This window comes from Anomalospiza imberbis (assembly GCF_031753505.1).
Source record: "Anomalospiza imberbis isolate Cuckoo-Finch-1a 21T00152 chromosome W unlocalized genomic scaffold, ASM3175350v1 scaffold_67, whole genome shotgun sequence".
NCBI lineage: Eukaryota > Metazoa > Chordata > Aves > Passeriformes > Viduidae > Anomalospiza > Anomalospiza imberbis.
The window spans coordinates 403,230-425,981 of record NW_027099336.1 but is presented as its reverse complement, the minus strand read 5'-3'; the positions used below and the strand labels follow the sequence as shown (position 1 = coordinate 425,981).

Here is a 22,752-nt window from a genome sequence, read left to right as displayed (position 1 = left end):
TTTTTGCAGCCTCCAGTGAAGAATATTATCTTTTACTGCACTGGTTTTGGTCCAGGAATAATTACATATTCAAAGACAGGTGGATAGTTTTTAAGTGCCTGGGTAGCTTGTCTTCTGTAAAATTCAGAAAGTGCTGCCATTTCTGTTTCTTTGTAAAAGACCATACATAGGTATTGAATCATTCCAGTTTAGTCAGCTTGACTAGTGTAAGAAGCAGCAAATTTTCTGTGTCTGCAAGGTCCATCTTGGGTCCATACCCCAATTTTCCTCAGGCCATCTGTCATTGTTTGAAGCTGGCCCAATGCCAGGTACCCATGAGAGTCGCTCGCTCACCCTCCCCTGCCACAGCTGGGCAGAGGAGAGAAAAAAAAATGAACAAAGGGTTCATGAGTTGAGACAAGGACTGGGAGAAAACATTTCAAGGGCAGAACAGGCTCAACTTCAGGTTGCAAAGTGAATTTATTACTAACAGAATCAGAGGAGGATAATGAGAAGTAAAATAAGCCATTAAAATGCATTTTTCCTCCCAGCCCCTCCCTCCTTCCCACCAACAGTGCAGAGAGACAGGGCATGCGGGTTTTGGTCAGTTCACCACCGAGATTTTCTTCCGCTGCTCTGGGAGAGGAGTCCTTCCCCTGTGAGGCCATGGGGGCCCTCCCATGGGAGACTGTTCTCTGTGAACTTCTCTGGCATGGGTCCACTTTCACAAGCAGCAGTCCTACTGCACCTGCTGCAACATGAATTCCCCCCACAGGCACATAGTCCTCCCAAAACTGCTGCAATGTGGGTCTCTCTTTGCACGGGGTGCAATCCTCCAAGGACAGGCTGCTCCAGCCTGGAAGCCAGGGCCCCCTCTCTCCACTGGGTCTTCCACTGGATTACAGAGCATCCACCTGCTCTGGCATGGCCACCTCCCCCATGGACTGCTGGTAAATCTCTGCATCCCCCATGGGCCGCAGGGGGACAACCTGCTTCGCCATAGTCTTCAACATGCCCTGCAGAGGAATCTCAGCTCCAGCACCTGGAGCACCTCCTCCCCCTCCTTCTTCAATGACCTTGGTGTCTACAGAGTTGTTCTTCTCACATGTTCTCACCTCCTCCTCTTCTCAGCTAGAATTAAAACTGCACCACAAAGTTTGTTTAGATTTCTTCTTAAATATGTTATCACAGTGGCATTACCACCACTTCTGATTGGCCCAGCCTTGGCCAGCAGCATGTCTATCTTTGGAGCCATCAGGGATTGGCTCTGCCGGACATGGTAGAAGCTTCAAGCAGCTTCTCACAGAAGCCACCTCTGTGGTGCCCTTGCTACCAAGAACCAGACTGTGCAAAAACAACACAACTATTTAGGTTTCTGTTTAATAAGTTCCTAGTTCTGCAGTCAAACTGAGCACTTTTCCTTAGCTTTCTAGATTGTCTGGGTGGTAGCAGTTACTTCTGTGAAGAAAGTAGCTGATCCAGTATTATTCTTCTAGGATACTGACATACTGTTATTAGGAGATGGATTGGTTCAAGCTGAACTAAGGCCATGTTGCTGCCAAAAGAGAGGTTCCATTGTTACTGTGCACTCTTGCTCTCCTTATGTTGGCTTGGGGAAATGAGTGGCTGTAGGATGAATTACTTGTGGTAGTAGACAGTGCAACACTTGTAGGAGGCAGGAGTTTAAGTGCTCCTCCTTTTTAATGGCAGTGTGGTCTTAGACTGCAGACTTCAGTATGGCTTTACAGTTAAGATTTTCCCAGGTAGTTTCAGAAGTTCACCTTAATTGGGAAATCAATATGTCTGGTTTTATTTTGTTTTTTGTCATAGCTGAAATCATAACAAGGCATTTTTAATTAATAAACATGGAGCACAGGCTGGTTGTCATCTCACAAAGATTTCCACACTGACTTAAATGCCTAAAGACTACATAATTTTACATTAATTTTATGATAGATTTAATATTGAACAAAATACAATTTCTTTTTTTTTCCCATTTCAGTGGCTTTGTTTTTCTTCGACTGATTTGTCCTGCTATCCTGAACCCAAGGATGTTTAATATCATCTCAGGTGACTATGCTTCAGACTGAATTCATACTTTATGTAATAATAGGCATAAAGTTACTTTAGTGCCTAATTTAGCAAAATATGAAGTCATTTGAATACTGTGTAAAATCATGTTAATCATATCAATTAATTGACTTTCTCCCTAAGGCAGCCAGCATACAGTTCTCATGCTTAAAGAGTAGACACTGTTTATTCCCAATGCTTTAAAAAAAAAAAAAAGAGAAAATTAATGTTAAAGTGTTTCATAAAGAAAACTGTTGTGGGTTAACCCTGTTTGGCAGATAAAGCATCACAGTCACTTGCTCACTTTCCTCTTCACCCTCAGTAAGATGGGGGAAGAGGAAAGAAAGAATAAAAAAAAGAAAATTTGGGGGTCAAGATAAACAAAAATATATAAATGTTTAATAAGTAAAGGATAAATGTAATAGATCTAAACAAGTGATGCAAAGGCAATCATATTTCCTCCCATGTGTAGATGGATGCCCAGCCAATTCCTGAACAAAAGATGGCTGACACCCATAAAACCTCCCTCTTTTCCCTTTTATTGCTGAGCATGGCTTTATATGTTATGGAATATCTCTTTGGTTAGTTTGGGTCATCTGCCCTGTTCTGTCTAATCCCAGCCTATTGCTCACCTGCTCACCCTCAGTCTATTCATTGGGGGGGGGGGCAGAGTGGAAAACAGAGGCAGCCTTGATGCTGTATAAACATAATTCAGCAAAAGCTATAATATTAGTCTACTATCAGTACTCTTTTGGTCAAAAATGTAAAACTGTTCCATATGAGCTGCCCGGAAGAAAATTAACTCTGTCCTAGCCAAGCCCAGTACAAAAGCATTATCTTGGTTTTTGATGCTCTCTTTGTAGAGTGCATCTCTATCAGTAGATAAAGCAGTGGCAGGGACTATTCCTGTTTTCTAGAACAGGATTGCAAAATTGTAGTACTGATCTGCAGTACAGTTCTGGCTGATAACAGCATTCTCCTAAACGGTTCTTAGATGTGCTTTGGATGTTGACATGCATCAGGGATCGTATCTGAAAGTTGGCATGGGGCTTTGTTGTGAATGGTGTGGGCATAGCTTATTCCACTGCAGTTGGCTTAAGTACCTAGAATTGTTTCTGAGCATTTTAACTTATGGATGTAGTTGAGGTCTTAGAGATGCAACAGTGTGTGTTACTGTTGTACCAGGCATAAGGCAGTGTTGATGGAATTCCACGTTTTAAGTTTTGCTGTATTCCATTGTGGTGGATGCCAGGCACCCACCAAAGCCTCTCTCTCACTCCCCCTTATTAGCTGGACAGGGGAGAGAAAATATAACAAAAGGCTCATGAGTTAAGGATAGGGAGATCACTCAGCAATTACTGTCATGGGCAAAACAGACTCAGCTTAGGGAAATTGAATTAATATATTACCAATCAAATCAGAGTAGGGTAATGAGAAATAAAACTAAATCTTAAAACACCTTCCCTCTACCCCTTCCTTCTTCTCAGGCTCAACTTCACTCCTGTGCTGGTTTTGGCTGGGGTAGAGTTTGTTTTCTTCCCAGTGGCTGATATGGGGCTGTGTTTTGGATTTGTATTGAACACAGTGTTGATAATATAGAGATATTTTTGTTGTCACTGAGCAGTGCTTACACACATCCAAGGCCTTTTATGCTTTTCATACTTCCACACTGGTGTGGAAGTTGGGGGTGCATGGGAGGTTGGGAGGAGACAGTTGGAACAGGTGACCCAAACTGACCAAAGGGATATTCCAGACCATATGACATCATGCTCAGTATATAAAGCTGAGGGAAGAAGGAAGAAGGGAGGGGATGTTTGGAGTGATGGCATTTGTCTTTCCAAGTAACTGTTGCAGATAATGGAGCCCTGCTCTCTGGAGATGGCTGAACACCTGCCTGCCCATGGGAAGGGATGAATGAGTTCCTTGTTTTGCTTTGCTTGTATGCATGGCTTTGGCTTTCCCTATTAAACTGTCTTTATTTCAACTCACAAGTTTTCAAACTTTTTGTCCTTCTGATTCTCTCCACGATCCCACTGGTGGGGGGAGTGAGCGAGGATGCGTGGGATTTGGCTGGTGGCTGGGGTGAAACCACAGCAACTCCCTATTTTCTCTTCCCCCTGCCTCCTAGTGGCACAGGGGGATGGAGGTTGTGGTCAGTCCATCACATTGTCTCTACCATTCCTCAGGAGGACTCCTCATACTCTTCCCCTCTTCCAGCATGGAGACCCTCCCATGGAAGGTTATTATCTCCTATTAACTTTAGCCAGGCACCCCTCAATAGCTCGTTTTGCTAAAACCAAAAGACCCAAAGCAGTACATCTTGAGGAAGGCCTCTGCCAATCCTTGAGAGCCCAAATGACTCCCCCCATGGAGTTGTTTTAATATTTGCAGGGTCAAAGCTCCTGGCATCTGCTGTTTACTGTCCATTGTAAATTAATTCTCCCCTCTTTCTTTTGCTCCACCACTTTTAATTATATCCAACTCTTCTGATGGAAAAGATACCACCACCAACTCCCCCCTCCCCCCAGCAACAGCTGAGCCACTGGGAGCAAAGGGAGGATCCCAGAGACCTCTGGCAGAAGTGCTGCTTTCTGAACTTCTCCATTGGCCAGTTGATTACCTATTGCCTCTTCTGAGTACCCTGCCTAATGTCCCCTAATATGTATTATTTCTACCTCTCGGTAAAATCACCACCTCCAACAGGCAAGTAATTGAGCTCTTATGAGTGAACGTTTTTCCCCTGCAAGTTAACAAACCTCTTTCCTCACAGTTTTCCAAACGCATGTAACACCCCATATGCATATTTTGAATCTGTAAATAAATTCACCACCTTTCCTTGATACAATTTGCAGGCTTTTATTAAGGCATACAATTCTGTGGTCTGTGCTGACCATGTACATGGTAGCTTCCCTTCTTCTTCCCCTCCTTTCACTATAGCATATCCAGTAACTCGTTTTCCTCCTATTACTCTTGAAGATCCATCAATAAACTCCTTTCCCTCATTTGGCAGAGAGATATCCTGTAAATCTTCCCTAGCTTGGGTCTGGAGATCTGTTACCTGGATATAGTCATGATTTTCCTTTAGGTCTCCTTCCTCGGTACCAGTTAAACAGGAGGCTGGGTTAAACCCTTCCCTGCTTCTAAATTCTAAATACTCCTGTTGCATTAAACAGGTTTCATACTGTAACAATCTAGTGCTGGTCATCCATTTAGAACTGGGAATTCCCAAGGATGGAGTAAATTCTTTTAATATCTTGCCCAAATAAGACCAGTGCTTCCATGTATCCCTGTGGAAGGATCATCCATGTCTTTATTATTTTCCCTTCTCCCTCTTGTTCCCACTCAAAGGCAAAATACTGTTTACTGTGCTTTGTAAACAGGCATCCCCAGAAAGTATCTTTTAAATCAAATACTGAATAGTAGCAGTGTGAGGAGGAAACCTGGTTCAGGATGGTATAAGCATCTGGGACCATGGAGTGCCTGGGTTTAGTAGTCTCATTATTCTTATGTCCTGCACCATTCTATAGGTTCCATCTGATTTCATAACTGGCAGGATAGAAATGTTATAGGGAAACATAGCATGCATGGCTCCAAAAGACCCGCCTTTAACAGGAACTCAATAAAAGGCTGTAACCCCTTCCTTCCCTTGAAAGCGGGTATTACTTTTTAGACACCACTTGTCCTGGTTGCCTCAGAGTAATTTGGAGAGGCTCCATATCCAGTTTTCCATATTTCCCTGGGACTGCCAACACTTCTGGGTTCACTTTAGCATAAGTTTTATCAGACAATTTACACAGTGTCACAACCGCCTTAGCCTCCCCATCACCCCTCACAACACTAACCCACATTCCCAACTGTTATAAATTACTCAGACCCCAAGTGGGAATGAGTTAGAAAAGTTTTATTGGGAATTAATAAAAATAATTCACAAAGCAAAAAGGACAGCACTGGGAGCATGGCCGGCCACCAGAGGCTCATCCACAAAATGGCGGCTCCACCTTTTATACGCTTGTGTTGCACCATCCAAATACATATTCATAAGCAGTCATACACATTCAAACATCTTCTTTATATATCCCTGGCCCCTCTCAAAGTCTGCCAGTTGACTCTTCTTTGCCATCCATTGGTGGAGACCTTCTTGCAACTTGACTGGAGGTGAGGTGGTGTCATGCCAAGTCCCCCCAGCGACAAGCTTCACCCATTCCTGGCTGCCTTATGCAAGGGGCACGTGTACACGCCCTCCCTCCACATGTCTCTGACAACCCTGATGACCAGGGTTGTCTGGTGGCAACAATACAGAGGGGAGAAGAGAGGATTAAAGGGAGGACAAAAAGGGGTCCAAAAACAACCTACAACAACAGTCACACATCAAAAGAACTTTAAACCTTAACAAAGCTTCTTTTAACACACATAATATCCATTCCTCATATGAGAGCCAATCACCACACCACCCATCTATAACACAACTCAGTCATCAAATACCCTCCTAGCAAACCACAACCACAACCACAACTACGAACAAACAGAAACTCATGCTTTTCAAACCCACATCACAGGTTGACCAATAGTGGTTGAATAAAAAGCACTGGCTCATATTTCCCACTTACTCCCTGAATTATCAAAAGAACCCTCTTTGGCATAAAATTCAAAGTAGACAGAGAGGCTCCCGTGTCTACTAGGAAACACACTTCTCGGTTCAGACACACCCTGCATGTTAGCAAGGGCTCCAGTGTGGTGAGTCCCGGGTACAATAGGAGATCCTGACATGCTTAACAATCAATTTCTTATTGTTACAGGCAAAAATGATCAAGCCAAATTAATAATTAATAAAATTGATTTTTATTTCGCGACCGAGATTCGGTCTTAGAGAGCCACAATCAAAAGGACAGTGCCGAGTCCGGGATCGGTGCTGGGTGAACACAGGTCCGACCTCTACCGCATCGGATCCCCTCTGTTCATGAATGCTGTCTCTGTCCAGTCAGTTTTTATAGAGTTTTTTCCACCTGAGGCAGAGGTCCTCCTATTATTCTCTTTGCTTCACATATTCATGGGGTCTCCTTTTCTCTGTGCTGAGCTGGACAAAGCTGTTTCTGGGAAGCGATGAATGCTGATGTTGAGTTACTGGAACCTCATACTGAGATGCCTGTTCCTGACGACGCTCCTGACAACTCTGACTATCTTGATCGTAGATATCTCCCATGTATTCATTGCTGGGTGTCTCCTGGATGGTCCAGGAAAGGGCCCATATCCACACAGAGCCACGCTTTTTCCTTTTTCGTTTTTAAATGATGTCTTTCTGCTTGCTGCTATCTGTGGTTTTGCAGCCTTTACCTGGCTGCGGCTTGTGGTTTAAAACTTTAAGAATTTTTTGTAAAAGCACCATTTATTACATATATATATTTTACATAAGCACAAATTATTCCATAACATATATTACACTAATGTTCCTTTTTTTTTTTTTTACAAATGACATTGATTAAAAATTGTGCCATTATCCTTGCCTGTACCTTTACCTTTTCCTCATCCATTCTTACATATACCTGATGTGCCTTTCCAACCAACTCCTGCAAGGGCCCACTCTGCCACCTCTGCAACCCATGCTCCCATTGGCTGTGGGCTCTCACCCTCCCACAGCTGCCAAACTCTGCAAAATCACTCACGCCCTTGGTGACCCAAAAAAAACCATTCTTATATCAGGCCAGGCTTTGGTGACAGATTGTATCTCACGGTGTACATCAAAGACAGTCCCTCTACCTTACACTGTGCACCAAAACCAGTCCATGTCCTGCCACATTGTCCAGATGCATCCCCTCAGCACACTCGTCCAGGTCCCCAGTCTGCTCTCCCAGCACCAGAAGCTCTGTAAAGCACCAGGTCCCAGCGGGTGGGCGGTGCCACAGGGACAGGCAGGCAGAAAAGATGTCCTGCAACCTCATAGGGAGGTTGGCCGGAGGGCCACTACAGCCTCTGCCTGCAGGGTTGGTGGCATCAGGATCCACCTGGTGCTGAGCCCTGGCTGCCCCACAGCTTTGGCCCGGTCCCACACCTCCCCACAGTCCCCCAGCTCATGCTCCTGGTCCCACACTTCTGTGCCTGGCCTCGGCACTCCTCACCATAGAGAAACCCCCCTAAATCCTGAGTATTAAGCGGACATACCCAAATACTACACCCTGGCTCCATAATGACCAGGGGAAGGGTGGGGGGGTGTAGGAACAATACCTCCCCACCTTCCTTATCTTGGAAGCTGCTATTTGCCTTAACCATATTCCTCCACACTCCCCTTCAACCAATCCTTTCCCAAACCAGCACCATCTGTCCCCTGTTGCTGAGACCCCTTCTCGATGCCCCTTACTGCCCCCTCTGGGAATCCATCCCCTGTTTCTGAGACCCCTTCTTGACTCCCCTTATTGCCCCCTTAATACTTGGTCTCTTTGAGCCAGGTCTCATAAGCTCTCAGAGACAAGTATTATACCCTAGCTAGCTCAGCTACCTCAGGTGGCATAAAAGTAGCAGGATGGCTCCTGTGACAGTCTTGGAAACAAAAAGGTTTTAATAAAAGGCAAAATAACAAAGCTCTTTACAGAGAAAAACCGAGCCAGGGCAAGAGGTTCTCACTCCTGCTAAAACACTTCACAAAAGCGATTTACTTCTTTTGTTCTCTTCTTTTTCAAGTGAATTGCTTAGGTGGGACTTTTTGGCTTCTGTCCAACTGGCTATCCTTAAGTTTGAGGTGAAGTCCCCAAGGTCCTATGAGGTGTCTTTTAACCAAATTGAGGAGAGAAACTTCTGGGCTTTTGTCCTTTTTAAGGAGACAAAGGGTAACTTTTTAAATCCATCAACAGGGGGGACATTCCTACATCTCACCCTTTCTATATATCTAAAAAGAAAAGAGGAGAAAGGAACATGATCTGAAAAGTCTTACCTTTGTTGACAATTTGTAGTTATGCTAATAATTTTTAAATTTGATTATCATTTTTATTGCTTGTGAGTTAGTCTTCTGATGTTGTTGAGCCAGAGACGGGCGAAATGACTCGTATGATTTTAGAAGGTAAATGAGTGTTTATTTAAAAGCACTTGCCTCTTTAATGGAGAACATAGTGAACATTAATTCTATTGGTCTTAAAGTAAAAACATTTTTACTTGATTGGTACACTAGACTTAGGTCAGTGTGGTAGAACATATCTATAAACAATATGAACAGAAAGTAAGATAATAGATTGTTTACATTACTCTTGGACTTTTTCCCAGGCTTAGTCTGGCAGAAATTTTTCTCTTTTTCTCTCTGACTGAACTGAAAATATCCACAATTCTTCTATCTTAACTTTGGTGAAGTGTTTTTCCCAGGCAAGCCTCAAGTTTCTGCCTATATATGATTTAAACATATAGAACTTTAAAAGATTTTTAACATATGATTTAGAGGTAAGTTAATAACTTTTTAACACAACAATAATAACTTACAGAACTTTTTCAGTGCAAACTATTTTTTTAAACAATTTTAACTAGTGCAAACTTAGAAAACACAGTCTCTGCATTCCAGCTGTCGCTCAGTTGTCTTCATGTTCTTTTTCTGGCATCTCCTACTGCGCTTGGATCGGCTGTACCTCCAGCTTGACATTCTTTGCAGGGACCCATCAAAGACTTGCATTTGTAGAAATGCATGCAAACCCCCTCCTGCAAGTCACAAGAGGATGGGGTCCTGAGATTTGTCCTGTCTCTGGATTCTTGATGAAGACTGGTGGCCTTTCCTTGAGCTTTGCTTGACTGGTATTGCTGAAATGTCTGAAAATCAGTGGTACCTGCTCCATAAAATAATTATTTATGAAATTAAAAACATATATAGTTTTTTTCAGCTTCTCTATAGTAGATATCACTTCTGTCCTTCCCTTTTGCCTTTCAAGGATCACTTTCAGTGATCTGTGTGCTCTTTCTATAATAGATTGGCCTGTGGAGGAATGTGGAACACCTGTGGTGTGTTTGATACCCCAGATTTTGAAAAACTCCTGCACTTTGTTAGAAACATAGGCTGGTCCATTGTCAGTTTTAACTTCTTGAGGGATACCTAGGGATGCAAATGCTTCTAAGAAATGTTTAATTACATCTCTACTCTTTTCTCCTTGATGCGCGGAAGCAAAAATTGCTCCTAAGAACTTATCTATTGATACGTATATATGTTTGAACCATGCAAATTACTGATATTGAGTTATGGCAGTTTGCCATATCTTCAGGCTACTTAAGTCTAGAGGGTTAACCTCTGTTGCTATTGCTGGTATGGCTAATTTTTGGCAATCTGGACATTATTGAACAATCACTTTTGCCTGATTCTGAGAGATGATAAACATTCTTACTAAGGCAGGTGCAATTTGATGATAGAAAGCATGGCTCATTCTGGATTGTTCGATAATATTTGGAAGGGTATTCTGTATTGACATGGCTAAAAAATCAGCCATGGCATTGCCTTCTTCTAGGAAACCTGGGAACGCAGAATGTGAACGAATGTGTATTACAAAGTAAGGTTCCTGTCAAATAGAAAGAAGGAAGATTAATTTCTTGAGCAAACTGTACAGCTGGTCATTGGAAACCTCTTTTAGCAGAGACCCTTCAGCTCTCTCTACTACACCTGCAACACAGAATGAATCCGTTACTAAATTAAAAGGAAACATGAATTTTGAAAAGACCCGCACAACTGCTGTTAACTATTTAATTTGTGAGGAACCTTCTACTTCTTCAATATCTGATTCCCATTTTTTTGTCTCTAGATTTTGCCAAGCAATCACAGATTTTTTAGACTTCCCTGAACTGTCTGTAAAAAATGTGATTGCATTTAGGGGTGCATGAATTCTTAAGGGCTTATGAATTAATTTTAGAGATGAATTTAGTAGCTCATGTTTTAGACAAATGACCGAAATTTTCCCTGTAAAATTTTCTAAGGCAAATTGCATAACCTCTGAATTTTGAATTAATCATTCCAAATAGATGGATGTGACAGGCAGAAAGATTTCTGCAGAATCCTTTCCTGAAAGGGAAAACACTTGAGATCTAGCCTTTATAATCAATTGTGATATAATTTCAGGGCAAGTTGTTATAGTTTTACCCAGCTGTCGAGATAGGAAAACCCATTCTAAGACTGTCAGATGGTCCTTCTCTAGATCCCACTGGAATATTAGACCGTGAAGCTGTGAACACTCCCCTAAAACTGCAAACAAAAAAGACAAGTAAGACAAGTTAGGATTATATTGATGAGCCTGGCGTGATTGGATGGCTCACATCACTTTATCTAAAGCATTTTGGGCTTCTCTGTTGAATTCTCGTGGTGAGTTTAAAGCTGTGTCTCCCTTCAGTAGATCAGACATAGGAGCTAAATCCTGGTTTGAAATGCCTAACAGTGGACGAAGCCAGTTCAGAGTCCCTACCAGCTGCTGCACTTCATTCAGTGTTTCTGGATTTCTCTTTAGTTGGAGTGGTTGCAGACTTACAGTTTGTTCTGTGATCCTGTATCCTAAATATTTCCAGGGAGGAAGTGTCTGTATTTTCTCCTTCGCTACTGTAAGTCCTGCTTTCTCCACTGCTGAGATGACCTGATCTGTTGTCTCCGGCATTGATGCTTGGTCCTTTGCTGCTACTAAAATATCGTCCATATAGTGTAAGATGAGGGAATTCGGGTACTGTATGCGAACTGAGGAAAGTACTTTTGCTACATACCACTGGCATATACTTGGAGAATTTCACATTCCTTGAAGAAGCACGAGCCAATGATATCTTTTTAAAGGAGCCTGCTGATTTATTGATGGGATGGAAAAGGCAAATTGTGGTGCGTCGTCTGGATGCAAACAAATATTGAAAAAATAGTCTTTTAAATAATTAACAGTTAACTTCCAATCCTTTGGAATCATAACAGGAGAAGGTAAACCTGGTTGTAAAGAACCCATTTCTTGAATCACTTAGTTAACTTTTCTGAGGTCCTGCAATAAGCTCCATTTCCCACTGTTCAGCTTTTTAATTACGAAAATTGGAGTGTTCCAGGGGCTGGTAGTTGGAGTTAGGTGACCTTTATTTAACTGTTCCTGAATAATTGCTCTAATGCAGCAAGTTTCTCTTCTGGTAAGGGCCATTGGCTGACCCAGACAGGTGTATTGGATGTCCACGTGAGTTTTAGAGTGTTATGTCCTCAACAGCCCTTGTTAAAAATCATTTTCTATTCTCAGACCCCATTGAGAGAGAATGTCTCTTCCCCAAAGAATTATCTCAGCTCCTACTATGAATGGTTTTGTGGGGGCAACACGACCTTCAGGTCCCTCAAATGTGACAGAGTGCAAGCTACAAAAGCTTTCACAGTGACCACCGATACCTGCCAGTTGGTCCAGCGTGGGTACGATAGTCCAGTCCTGTGGCCATTTCAATTTCGATATCAGAGTGATGTCAGCTCCAGTATCTATCAGGCCAACGAGGGTGATGGTTTTCCTGAGATGCTTCAGGACACGGCTGAGTTGTGGCCGCCTGTGGCTGATGTGCCCGGTCCAAGCGATGAGGGATGTGTTGCTCTGTGACTCTGGTAGTAGAAAAGCTTGTGCTATGGTTAGTCCTTTAGAGATAAAACATGGAGGGTCTGGACACAAAGCTAAAATGGTGATTTCCTGTGAACAAGTGACAGATAACACAGTTGGAATGATATAGAAACCTTCTGCATGGGATCTGTTTACTCCCACTATTAAGAACTGACCATGTTGTGGTTCAGGTCCCAGCTGTCCTGTGGATATTGTGTGAGCAATAGGATTTGTTAGCAGTACTGGCTGGGCTATAGATAGCTCCAATCTGGTACCTGGGGACATTGTGCTTGGTAGTCCTGCAAAGATCTGCTGCAGTTCTGTGCTTGGTGGCCTGTGGTGGTCTCTGGCCTGTGAAACAGTGGTTCTTCTGTCCTCGCACGCCACTGAGTCATGCTCGGCTGCAAGTTTCCCAGAAGATGGCATGGACAACACTGTGCTGGGTGAAAACTGTTAGTATTTTGACAAGGACCTCTGTATCCACTGTTTTTTGGAGGCGGCCTCCTTCGTAGTTTAGGACACTCTCGCTTAAAATGCCCTCTCTGGCCACACGAATAGCATGTATCCTTTGGAGACTTGGTTTTCAATTGCCCCTTTAAATGCTGTTAGAGCCTCTGCTAGGGTTTGTGCTTGAATTTCTACAGCTTTTTCCTGCTGCTTTAGGGTGTTTTCCTGTGCAGTTGTGATGGCATTAGCTAGCACCTCTGCCTGCATGGCTGCTGCGTGTTCAGGGGTACCCAGGCAATTGCAAACATCCACTAGCTGTGTTAGAGTAGGCTCAGGGTCTTGTGGCAATGCTCATAATATTTTTTTGCAGTTTGGATTTGCATTAGAAATTGCAAGCCGTTTTAATAACTCTTGTCTGGCATGATCTATGGGAATTTGCTTATCCAATGCCAATTTTAAACGGTCCAAAAATTTAATGTATGGCTCATCCATCCCTTTTTTTATTTCTGTGAAGTCTAATTCTGGTTTATTCCTGTCAAGCACATGGAGCAGGGCAGTCCTTGCTGCTTCCTTAATATCCTGCAGGATCTGTCTGTTAAGAACCCTTGCCTGTCTTTGTGGATCTATGTAGGCTCCTTCCCCAGCAAGCTGATCTAGGGTTATATTTGCAGTGGCTGGAGTTCTTGCATAACCTCTTAAAAGGTCATTTAATAAATGCTTCCATGCCAGTTCCAACAGAGAATACTCTGTTAGAGACAGTAAAGACGTACAAAGCTGCTTTAGGTCATGAGGGGTAAATACATTTGCTGAAAAGGTGGCTTGTAATAATCCTCTGAAATATGCTGATTCTCTTCCATAAGATCTAGCTGCTTTGCAAATCTCTTTTATTTCTGCAAAGCTTATTTTTTCCCACTGTGGTCCCCCTGCAACATTATATCGGACCGGAAAAACAGACAGCTTAGAGGCAATCTCCCATTCTCCGTGCTGTGCTGCATCCCTTCTGATCCTCTGCCAGGTATCTGTGCCTCCTGATGTACAAAACTCGTCCTCAGATTCTGGGGGCCTACCTTGGGGGGTGTGTGAATATCTCCTTTGAATCGGGGCTTGTCCTGAAGTGGGTGCGGCCATTTTGGATGGGGACACTTCTGGGAGCTCACCTCCGGTTCTCACGGTTGGCAGGGTGAGGGCATGCAGTCCTGGGGTATGGGCGGGGATTTCAGGCAGAGAGGCAGACTGAGCTTGGCCCACAAAAGGGGAGTGTCCCACGTCTGATGGGCAGGAGCTTAGTAACCAATTGGAAAGGGAATCCTGGGACTCCAAGGATGGAACACGCCCACGAAGAGCAGAGCTCGACAGCTCTGAAATATTGCGGTGGCCACATGTACCTTTGTTCTCACAAATCATAGATTCAGCTCGGCTTTTTTCCATCGCACTACCAAAATTCACTGATTTTGCGCGTCTGAGGTTACTTTTGAGAGGAAACCGAGGGGAATTCTTAAGGTTAGCTGGGTTAGGAGAGACGGATTGCAGACTTGTCTGGCCAGGACTTGTCTGTTTCCTTCTTGGGGGATGGAGGAGGGGCTGGACGGGGAGCAGTTGGCCTTGCCTGCTCCTGCCTGCCCTCCCAGTGTCTGTGTGCTTCAGGAGGGAGTTGGGAACCGGGTTGGGGTCTTGGAATCTCTGCCTCACCTCCTTTCTTTCTGCCGCAGCCTGCAGTCAGCTCTCTTTCTGCTCAGAGGTGTTCTTTGGCTGTCTCTAGCTTGTTTTTCACTTTCCAATGTTACAAATTGCAAAACTGTCCTGAATATTGGGTGTAACTTTAAGCTGGACTTCTTATTCTTTTCCATACTGTATAATCTAAGTCCCACAGTATCCCAGAACTTTAGGGTAAGCATCTCAGATGTATTTAGAGTCGGGAATTCTGTGAAAACCCATCTAATGACTTTTTAAAGCTGTTTCTTCTCGAATTTTACATCTTGAATTTCTAATTTGTAGTTAAAAAAAAAATATCCTGCTCAGCTACAGACAGCTTGTTTCCCATTCTTTCTTACTCACCAAATGATGGTTTTCAGAGAAGCTGTCGTCCTTTGTCACCCCCCCCGGGTCTGGAAACGCAGTGTTGTCTCAGCCTTAGCTCAGCCAATCGCAGCTCTCTCTCTGAAGATGTCCTTAGGACTTCGCAGCACGTTCTCCAGCCCATCCCGGTTTCAGCCCCTTCTCACTGGCTTGAGGCTTTCGATCTGAGACCCCCTCTGATGGCCTCAGATCCTCCATAACCTGGGTGTTTTTTTCTTAGGCACCACAGAAACTCCAGTTGCAGGCCTGCTCCCCAAAACGCCAGACCAAGGAAAAATGTCCTATTTTGATCGAGGGCAAATCAAAAATATCCTGAACGATGTCCCTCAATATGAGAAATCACCTGTACAGGCACCAAACAATACTTGGTCTCTTTGAGCCAGGTCTCATAAGCTCTCAGAGACAAGTATTATACCCTAGCTAGCTCAGCTACCTCAGGTGGCATAAAAGTAGCAGGATGGCTCCTGTGACAGTCTTGGAAACAAAAAGGTTTTAATAAAAGGCAAAATAACAAAGCTCTTTACAGAGAAAAACCGAGCCAGGGCAAGAGGTTCTCACTCCTGCTAAAACACTTCACAAAAGCGATTTACTTCTTTTGTTCTCTTCTTTTTCAAGTGAATTGCTTAGGTGGGACTTTTTGGCTTCTGTCCAACTAGCTATCCTTAAGTTTGAGGTGAAGTCCCCAAGGTCCTATGAGGTGTCTTTTAACCAAATTGAGGAGAGAAACTTCTGGGCTTTTGTCCTTTTTAAGGAGACAAAGGGTAACTTTTTAACTCCCATCAACAGGGGGGACATTCTTTCACCCCCTCTGGGCGTCCATGTCCTTAACTACCTCTGGGAGAATGTGCAAACCATCTCAACATTCTCCCAAAGGACCCTTTGGAGGTATTTTGGGATCGTCATCCCTATAGTCCCATTATCTACTTTCCTTTACAACTCCTTCTGGGCATCCTGCCACGTTTTACTCCCCAAAGTTTCTATTGTACTCACCAGTGAGATTTCCAATGCTCCTTTCTTCACGGACCCCCCTGGTCAGCCTCTCATCTCTCTCCTGGACAGTCTCTGGAACCCAATCAATTGCCCAGTGCTGGCCAGTGTTAAAGGGAGCTGGTCACCTAAAAAGCGGGTGAGGTGTGCCTCCAGCTCTTCTTGCCATGTGCTGGTCCCAGATGTTGGAAGGGTCCCGGAGAAGAGCTCCCATCTTGTATGGAAAATCCCGCTATGAAAAGCCAGTGTCCATAAAGGAGACAGAGGAATCCTGCAACTTTATTCAAATAAAGGGAGAGAGTCCACTGGGGCTCATGCCCATGGGGTTTTCTCTCTTGATGTTTTAGAGGACTCAGCCTCCTTTTATCCCAAGCTCCCGGCCGCATGTTGCCCTCTTCCTTTCCCCATTGGCTGGGGTACTAGGAAAGTACAGCCTTCGTGAACCGCCTATTACATATTTCCCCTTGAACCTGTCATTTTCCCCCAAAGTTCAGAAACTCAGGCTTTTGCAGACCCACTTGTCTGTTTCCGTAGTCAAACTGTCTGGGTTCTGTAACAAATCTGTGGCTTGAAGTTGGTAGAGACATTAAGACCCATTTCAAAGACATTAACACCCATACCTTCACCCATGGGATTGTTTGTAAAGACATTAGCTTTTATAATCTTCAGATTATATTATTTTCTAATTTGGGGACTGCATTGACACCACCGTGTCTTTAGCAGTAAATTAAGTTGTTATCTATAAATTTGTGCAATCCCTTTTAAGCTTGTAAGTGTTAGTCCTGTTTAGAAGTCCAGATAATATTCTTGACTTTCACTAAGGTAAATGTATGGACTTTATATAGGGTTGTTAGAGCTTTTAATTAAAAAAACCCAAACCAAAACAAAGGGGGCTCTTTCTTTTGGAGCAAATTTTCTAACATACTTCCTTGCTCTAATGGGGCAACCTGAGAAGCTGCATTTCACAATCTGAAGCTGTTTTGGAGCAGATTTTGCAACACCTTTGCTGCTTGTTGGGTTGTTAGTCTGCCACTTGTTAACTCCTGTGAGGCAGCACGAGGCAGGAGCTCTTATGTGTTAATACTTTCCCTCGCAGCCCTCTGGAGTTACAAGGCTAGCCCAGATCTGAGAAAGCTTTGGGGGAAAATATTACAGGGTTAAGGCAAAAGATTCCAAAAGAGGCTCTTACCCCTGATGTGGTCCAAGACGTTTATTCCATAGGAGGAAGAGGGAAAGAGGGGGAAAGAGAGAAAGAGAGCGGGCAAGAGCGGGAAAGAGGGCGAACAATGGAGGAGCAGGGCATTATCTAGACTCCTGTCCAGGAAGAGATAATTGGCTCCCAGCCAATTGGGTCCAGAAAGGAAGGAAGGGTTAAACTAACATGGTTACAGCTACAGGGGTCTGGGGGCGGGGGGGGGGGGGGGGGGGGGGGGGGGGGAACCATTCCCCAGAGCAATGCAACACCTATGCTCATCCTGGGCTTTGGAGAATTTCACAGTACCTTCACTGCTGCTGCCTGCCCTGTGCCGAGGAGGGGTTGGACCTGCTCTCCAAGATGCACCATGCTGAGGAGGGATCGGACCTGCAGATGTTGGGAATTTTCTTACAGTATTTTGGCAGCATCAGAGCCTTTTGGACAAAATTTTTTTTTTCTGGGTTTTGTTTTGTCCCTGTTCCCTCCTGGTTGTTGTTTTGGGGGCAAGGAGTGTTCTGGAACTGCAGAGGCTTGGTTGCTGTGTTGTTTTCCTTTGTTCTCTCTCTCGACTGTGTGGTCTGCAGTAGGTGGCTTCTCTGCCATCTTCTCTTTGTCCTTTGGGCCACATGGACTGCTACAGCGGCCACCATCTTGGGAGAAGGGGAGTTTCCTGCCATCTTGTCTTTGTCCCCTGGGCCAATGGGCTGCCATGGTGGCTGCCATCTTAGGAGGAGGAGGCTTCTCTGCAACCTTGTTTTCTCTGTTCCCGGGGGGAGCATGTGACTCAGCACCTTTGTATCTAGTGGTTATTGCTGTTATCTTCGTTGCTGCTGTTTTATTTTTAGTAAACTGTTATTTTTTCACCTATATTTTCTTCTACTTGTCTCTCCTTATTGATGAAAGCGGAGTGGTTAAAACTAAGGGAAGGTAACTCACTTTGGAGTCTCTGCCCTATAAATTGTCATAAATTAAGACAGTCAGATATGCATCTTGATGTTTATTGTCGACATAATTACTAAAACACCAAAAGTTTACTTGATCATGAGAAATTTTTCACATGCAGTTCTCTTACAGCATTTAAAGTATTGAATTCCACTATAACAGATTATGGAAGAGGATTTTCTTTTGACTACTGGAGGTTTTAAATTAAATGGTCAGTAACTTTCTACTTTCTATTTCTATCAGATTCTCCTTCCCCTACTGCTGCAAGAACGCTGACACTGGTTGCCAAGTCTGTGCAGAATTTAGCAAATCTGGTTGAATTTGGAGCTAAGGTGAATATAATTTTACACAGAACGGTCTAGAAGATTGCCGTGTTCATGTTAACAGAAACAGATTTTGTCTGTATTATTCTTATGCAAATCTTGATATGTGACCTGGGTGTCTTATCAGCAAGGAGGCTTTATTCCTGCATTTTTTTTTTCTCTCCTCTTTAGTTGGAGCTCAACAGGGTATTGATTTAACCTAGAGCAGTATCATGAAGTATGGCTGATTTGGAAAGAGGAGTCAATAATTTCAGAATGAGTCATCTAGAAACTTATGTGAATGATTTGGTACTTACCATAATGATTTTCAATCTGGAAGTATGAACAACAGCAGTGACATGTTAAAATAACTGATAAATTAATGGCCATGCTAGTAGGCATTATAGAGTGATGTAACCATATTTTTATGCTATGAGATCAGATAAACTCAGACATTAACTTCAAATACAACAGTGGAAGTATGTGAACTCTTTTTTTTTGTCTGTCAATGTCAAAAAGGGTAGTAGTCATACTCTAGCATTCATAGAATCATAGAATCTCTCAAGTTGGAAGGGATCCATAATGATCATCAAATCCAACTCCATGCTCCCTGCAGGACTACCTAAAAGTAAATCATATGACTAAGGGTATCACCCATATTGTCCTTGAAGTGATAGGCTTGGTGCCGTGACTGCTTCCTTGGTGAGGCCGTACCAGTGACTGACCACCCTCTCAGTTAAGAATCTTTTCCTAAAGTCCAGTCTGAACTACCTGTGATGCAGCTTCATTCCATTTTCTCATGTCACCAGAGAGAAGAGATCAGCATCTCACTGCCCCCCTTGAGGAAGCTGTTGACTATGATGAGCTCACCCCTAGCCTTTTCTAAGCTGAACAAACCAAGTGACCTCAGCCGCTCTTGCCCTCAAGGTCTTTCAATGTCTTGGTTACCCTCCTCTGGACATACTCTAATAGTTTTATGTCCTTTTTATATTGAGGCACCCAAAACTGCATACAGTACTTGAGGTGAGACCATACCAGAGCAGAGCAGGACAATCACCTTCCTTGACCAGCTGGCGATGCTCTGCCTGATGCACCTCAGGACACAGTTGGCCCTCCTGGCTTCCAGGGCACTGCTGATTCATATTCAATTTGCCATCAACCAGGACCCCAGGTCCCTTTCTGTGGGACTGCTCTCCAACCTTTTGTCTCCAAATTTGTATGTATAGCAAAGATTACCCCCATCCCAGGTGCAGAATCCAGCACCTGCCCTTGTTAAATTTCATATGCTTGGTGATTGCTCAGCTCTCTAGTCTATCCAGATGACTCTGTAAGGCCTCTCTACCCTTGATGGAGTCCACAACTCCTCCTACTTTATCATCAGCAAACTTAATGTATGTTTGATTCCTATGTCCAGATCATTTATAAAAACATTAAAGACCACTGTCCCTAAAATTGAGCCCTGGGGAACCTCACTGATGACTGGCTGCCAGCCTGATTTCACAATAACCCCATTTACTATGATCCTTTGAGCCTGGCCCATTAGCCAATTGCTCATCTAATGTATTATGGACTTTTCTAGCTGTGTGCTGGACATTTTATCCAGAGAGGCACTGTGAGAGGCAGTATCAAAAGCTTTGCTAAAATCCAAAACCACCATGTCTACTGACTTCCCCTAGTCAAAAAGATGAGTGCTGGAGTTGGAAAAGTTGGAGAGGAAAGGCAGGCAGGCAGCCATCCCTCCACAAAGAAAACATCTATGTGATGGTAAAATGAGTGAATTTTCTTTAGGAATATCCATATCAAAAAGACAACTGAGAAATGCTAGAGTAGAAAGCTATGATTACAAAGAATCTATTCAAGAAGTATGAATCATTTGCCTGAAGTAGATGATGGGAGACTTTTTGCATGTCCATTGATTATTTCATGTCATAATGGGGAGACATCTTTCAGTAATATTAATATGTCTCTGTACAGAACCTTGAAATACATTCCACATCCATGTTCTTTTATATACTATAAGGCCAGGCCCAGAGAGTGATGGTATACAGTGCTGCATCCAGCTGGCAGCCAGTCACTAGTGGTGTCCCTCAGGGGTCTGGGCTGGGACCAGTTCTGTTTTATATCTTTATTGATGACATGGATGAGGGGACCGAGTCTTTCATTAGTAAGTTTGCGGATGACACGAAGCTAGGATCGTGTGCCGATCTGATGGAGGGCTCTGCAGAGAGACTTGGAAGGGTTGAATGGATGGGCAGTGTCTTAACAGGATGAAGTTTGATAAAGCCAAGTGCCGAGTCCTGCATTTTGGCCACAATAACCCCCTGCAATGCTATGGGCTGGGGATGGTGTGGCTGGATAGTGCTCAGGCGGAAAAGGACCTGGGGGTACTGGTCAACAGCTGGCTGAACATGAGCCAGCAGTGTGCCCTGGCGGCCAAGAAGGCCAATGGCATCCTGGCCTGTATCAGGAATAGTGTGGCCAGCAGGAGCAGGGAAGTCATTCTTCCCCTATACTTGGCACTCGTGAGGCCGTAGCTTGAGTACTGTGTCCAGTTCTGGGCCCTTCAGTTTAGGAAGGATATTGAGATGCTTGAGCGTGTCCAGAAGAAGGCAGCTAGGTTGGTGAGGGGCTTGGAACACAAGCCCTATGAGGAATGACTGAGGGAACTGAGGTTGTTTATCCTAGAGAAAAGGAGACTCAGAGGTGACCTTATCACTCTCTACAACTTCCTGAAAGGTGGTTGTAGTCAGGTGGGCATTGGTCTCTTTCACCAGGCAGCAACTGACAGAACAAGAGGACACAGTCTCTAGCTGCATCAAGGGAAATATAGGTTGGATATTAGGAAAAGTTTTTTACAGAAAGGGTGATAAAGTTCTTGAATGGTCTGCCTGGAGAGGTGGTGGAATCACCATCTCTAGATGTGTTTAAGAAAAGACTGGATAGGGCACTCGATGCCATGGTTTAGTTGAGGTGTTAGGGCATGGATTGGACTCAATGATCTTTAAGGTCTCTTCCAACCTAGTCATTCTGTGAATTCTGTAATAATACACTTTCAAATTGAGACCAATTAGGACTAAACTTCCAGCCTGGATATAGAGTATTTTAATTTGGAAACATATTAACAACTACCAACCTCTGGCTCACACATAGACACATGCTTTTTCTTTACTTATTCTTTAGACTGGTGTTTTCTGTTGGTACAGCATTTTGAAACACCCCTTTTATTTGTACCTATTTACATACTGCTTGACATAACTTTGTAAATCAGTTTTACAAGTTTCCTTTAAGAGCCTCAGCTTTTACTAAACTTTCTATTGCATCACTAAAATAATGCCATCAACAATTGGCCTGTTCTGGTTCCCAAGTCACAACATGGTTGAACAATAAAAATCTGTTGACTTAAACATAATGAAAGAAAGAATTTCAGGCTGCCATTATAGCGCCATTTGTCTGACACTCACAACTTGGAATGTACGCATTAATGAAAGAACAAAATGGAGGGCAAATATGTCCTGATGTTGATGCTGCTGATGTTGTTACCTCTGAAAGTTTTTTCTTCATTTTATAGCTGCAATGAAAAAAAGTCTATTTTCATTATTTCAGAAATGTAACATTTTATGTCACAATGCATATATAAACAATTTCAGAATCCATCGGGTGCAGAAAAAAGTGTAATCTTTTGACTGGTTGTACACCAGTCATCATAAATTCACTTGAAAAAGATGACACATTTGTTTTACAGTTTCATTTGTCTCTGATTGCAATATGTTCAGGTATGACTGTTAAATCAGTATCAATTTGTTCTAATAAATACTTTTAAAAATTACCAGGAGCCATATATGGAGGGGGTAAATCCATTCATCAAGAGTAACAAACATCGCATGATCATGTTTTTAGATGAACTTGGGGTAAGTGGTTTAAAAAGAGAAATTGCAAGTTGTATAGCAACATTGTGAGTTAAAATTCTTTATAGTCCTTGTTAACTAGTTCAAAAATGCATCAGCTTCCTCACAATTTAGAATGCTTGTTACTGAAATATTTTTCTTGCGCATGTTTAGCAACTGCAGATTGCTGGCCTGTCGCACAGAATTAAAACCAATCAAATGTCCTCTTAGAAAGTACTGTTGTAGACATGAGATCTATTTGAGCTTCTCTGCAAGGATTAGGGCTTTCAGACAAAAATACCAACCTTATAAAAAATATTTTAAAATAA

At 43.2% G+C, this 22,752-nt stretch overlaps 1 protein-coding gene across 1 annotated transcript in view; it reads left to right on the top strand.

Moving 5' to 3' along the window:
• LOC137465617 (ras GTPase-activating protein 1-like) overlaps positions 1-22,752 on the top strand; it is a 141,480-nt gene that overhangs the window by 104,223 nt on the left and 14,505 nt on the right. The window contains exons 21-23 of the mRNA XM_068177699.1: positions 1,982-2,049; positions 18,481-18,569; positions 22,370-22,447. Coding sequence (XP_068033800.1) covers positions 1,982-2,049; positions 18,481-18,569; positions 22,370-22,447 — 235 coding nt within the window. The remainder of the gene's footprint in view (positions 1-1,981; positions 2,050-18,480; positions 18,570-22,369; positions 22,448-22,752) is intronic.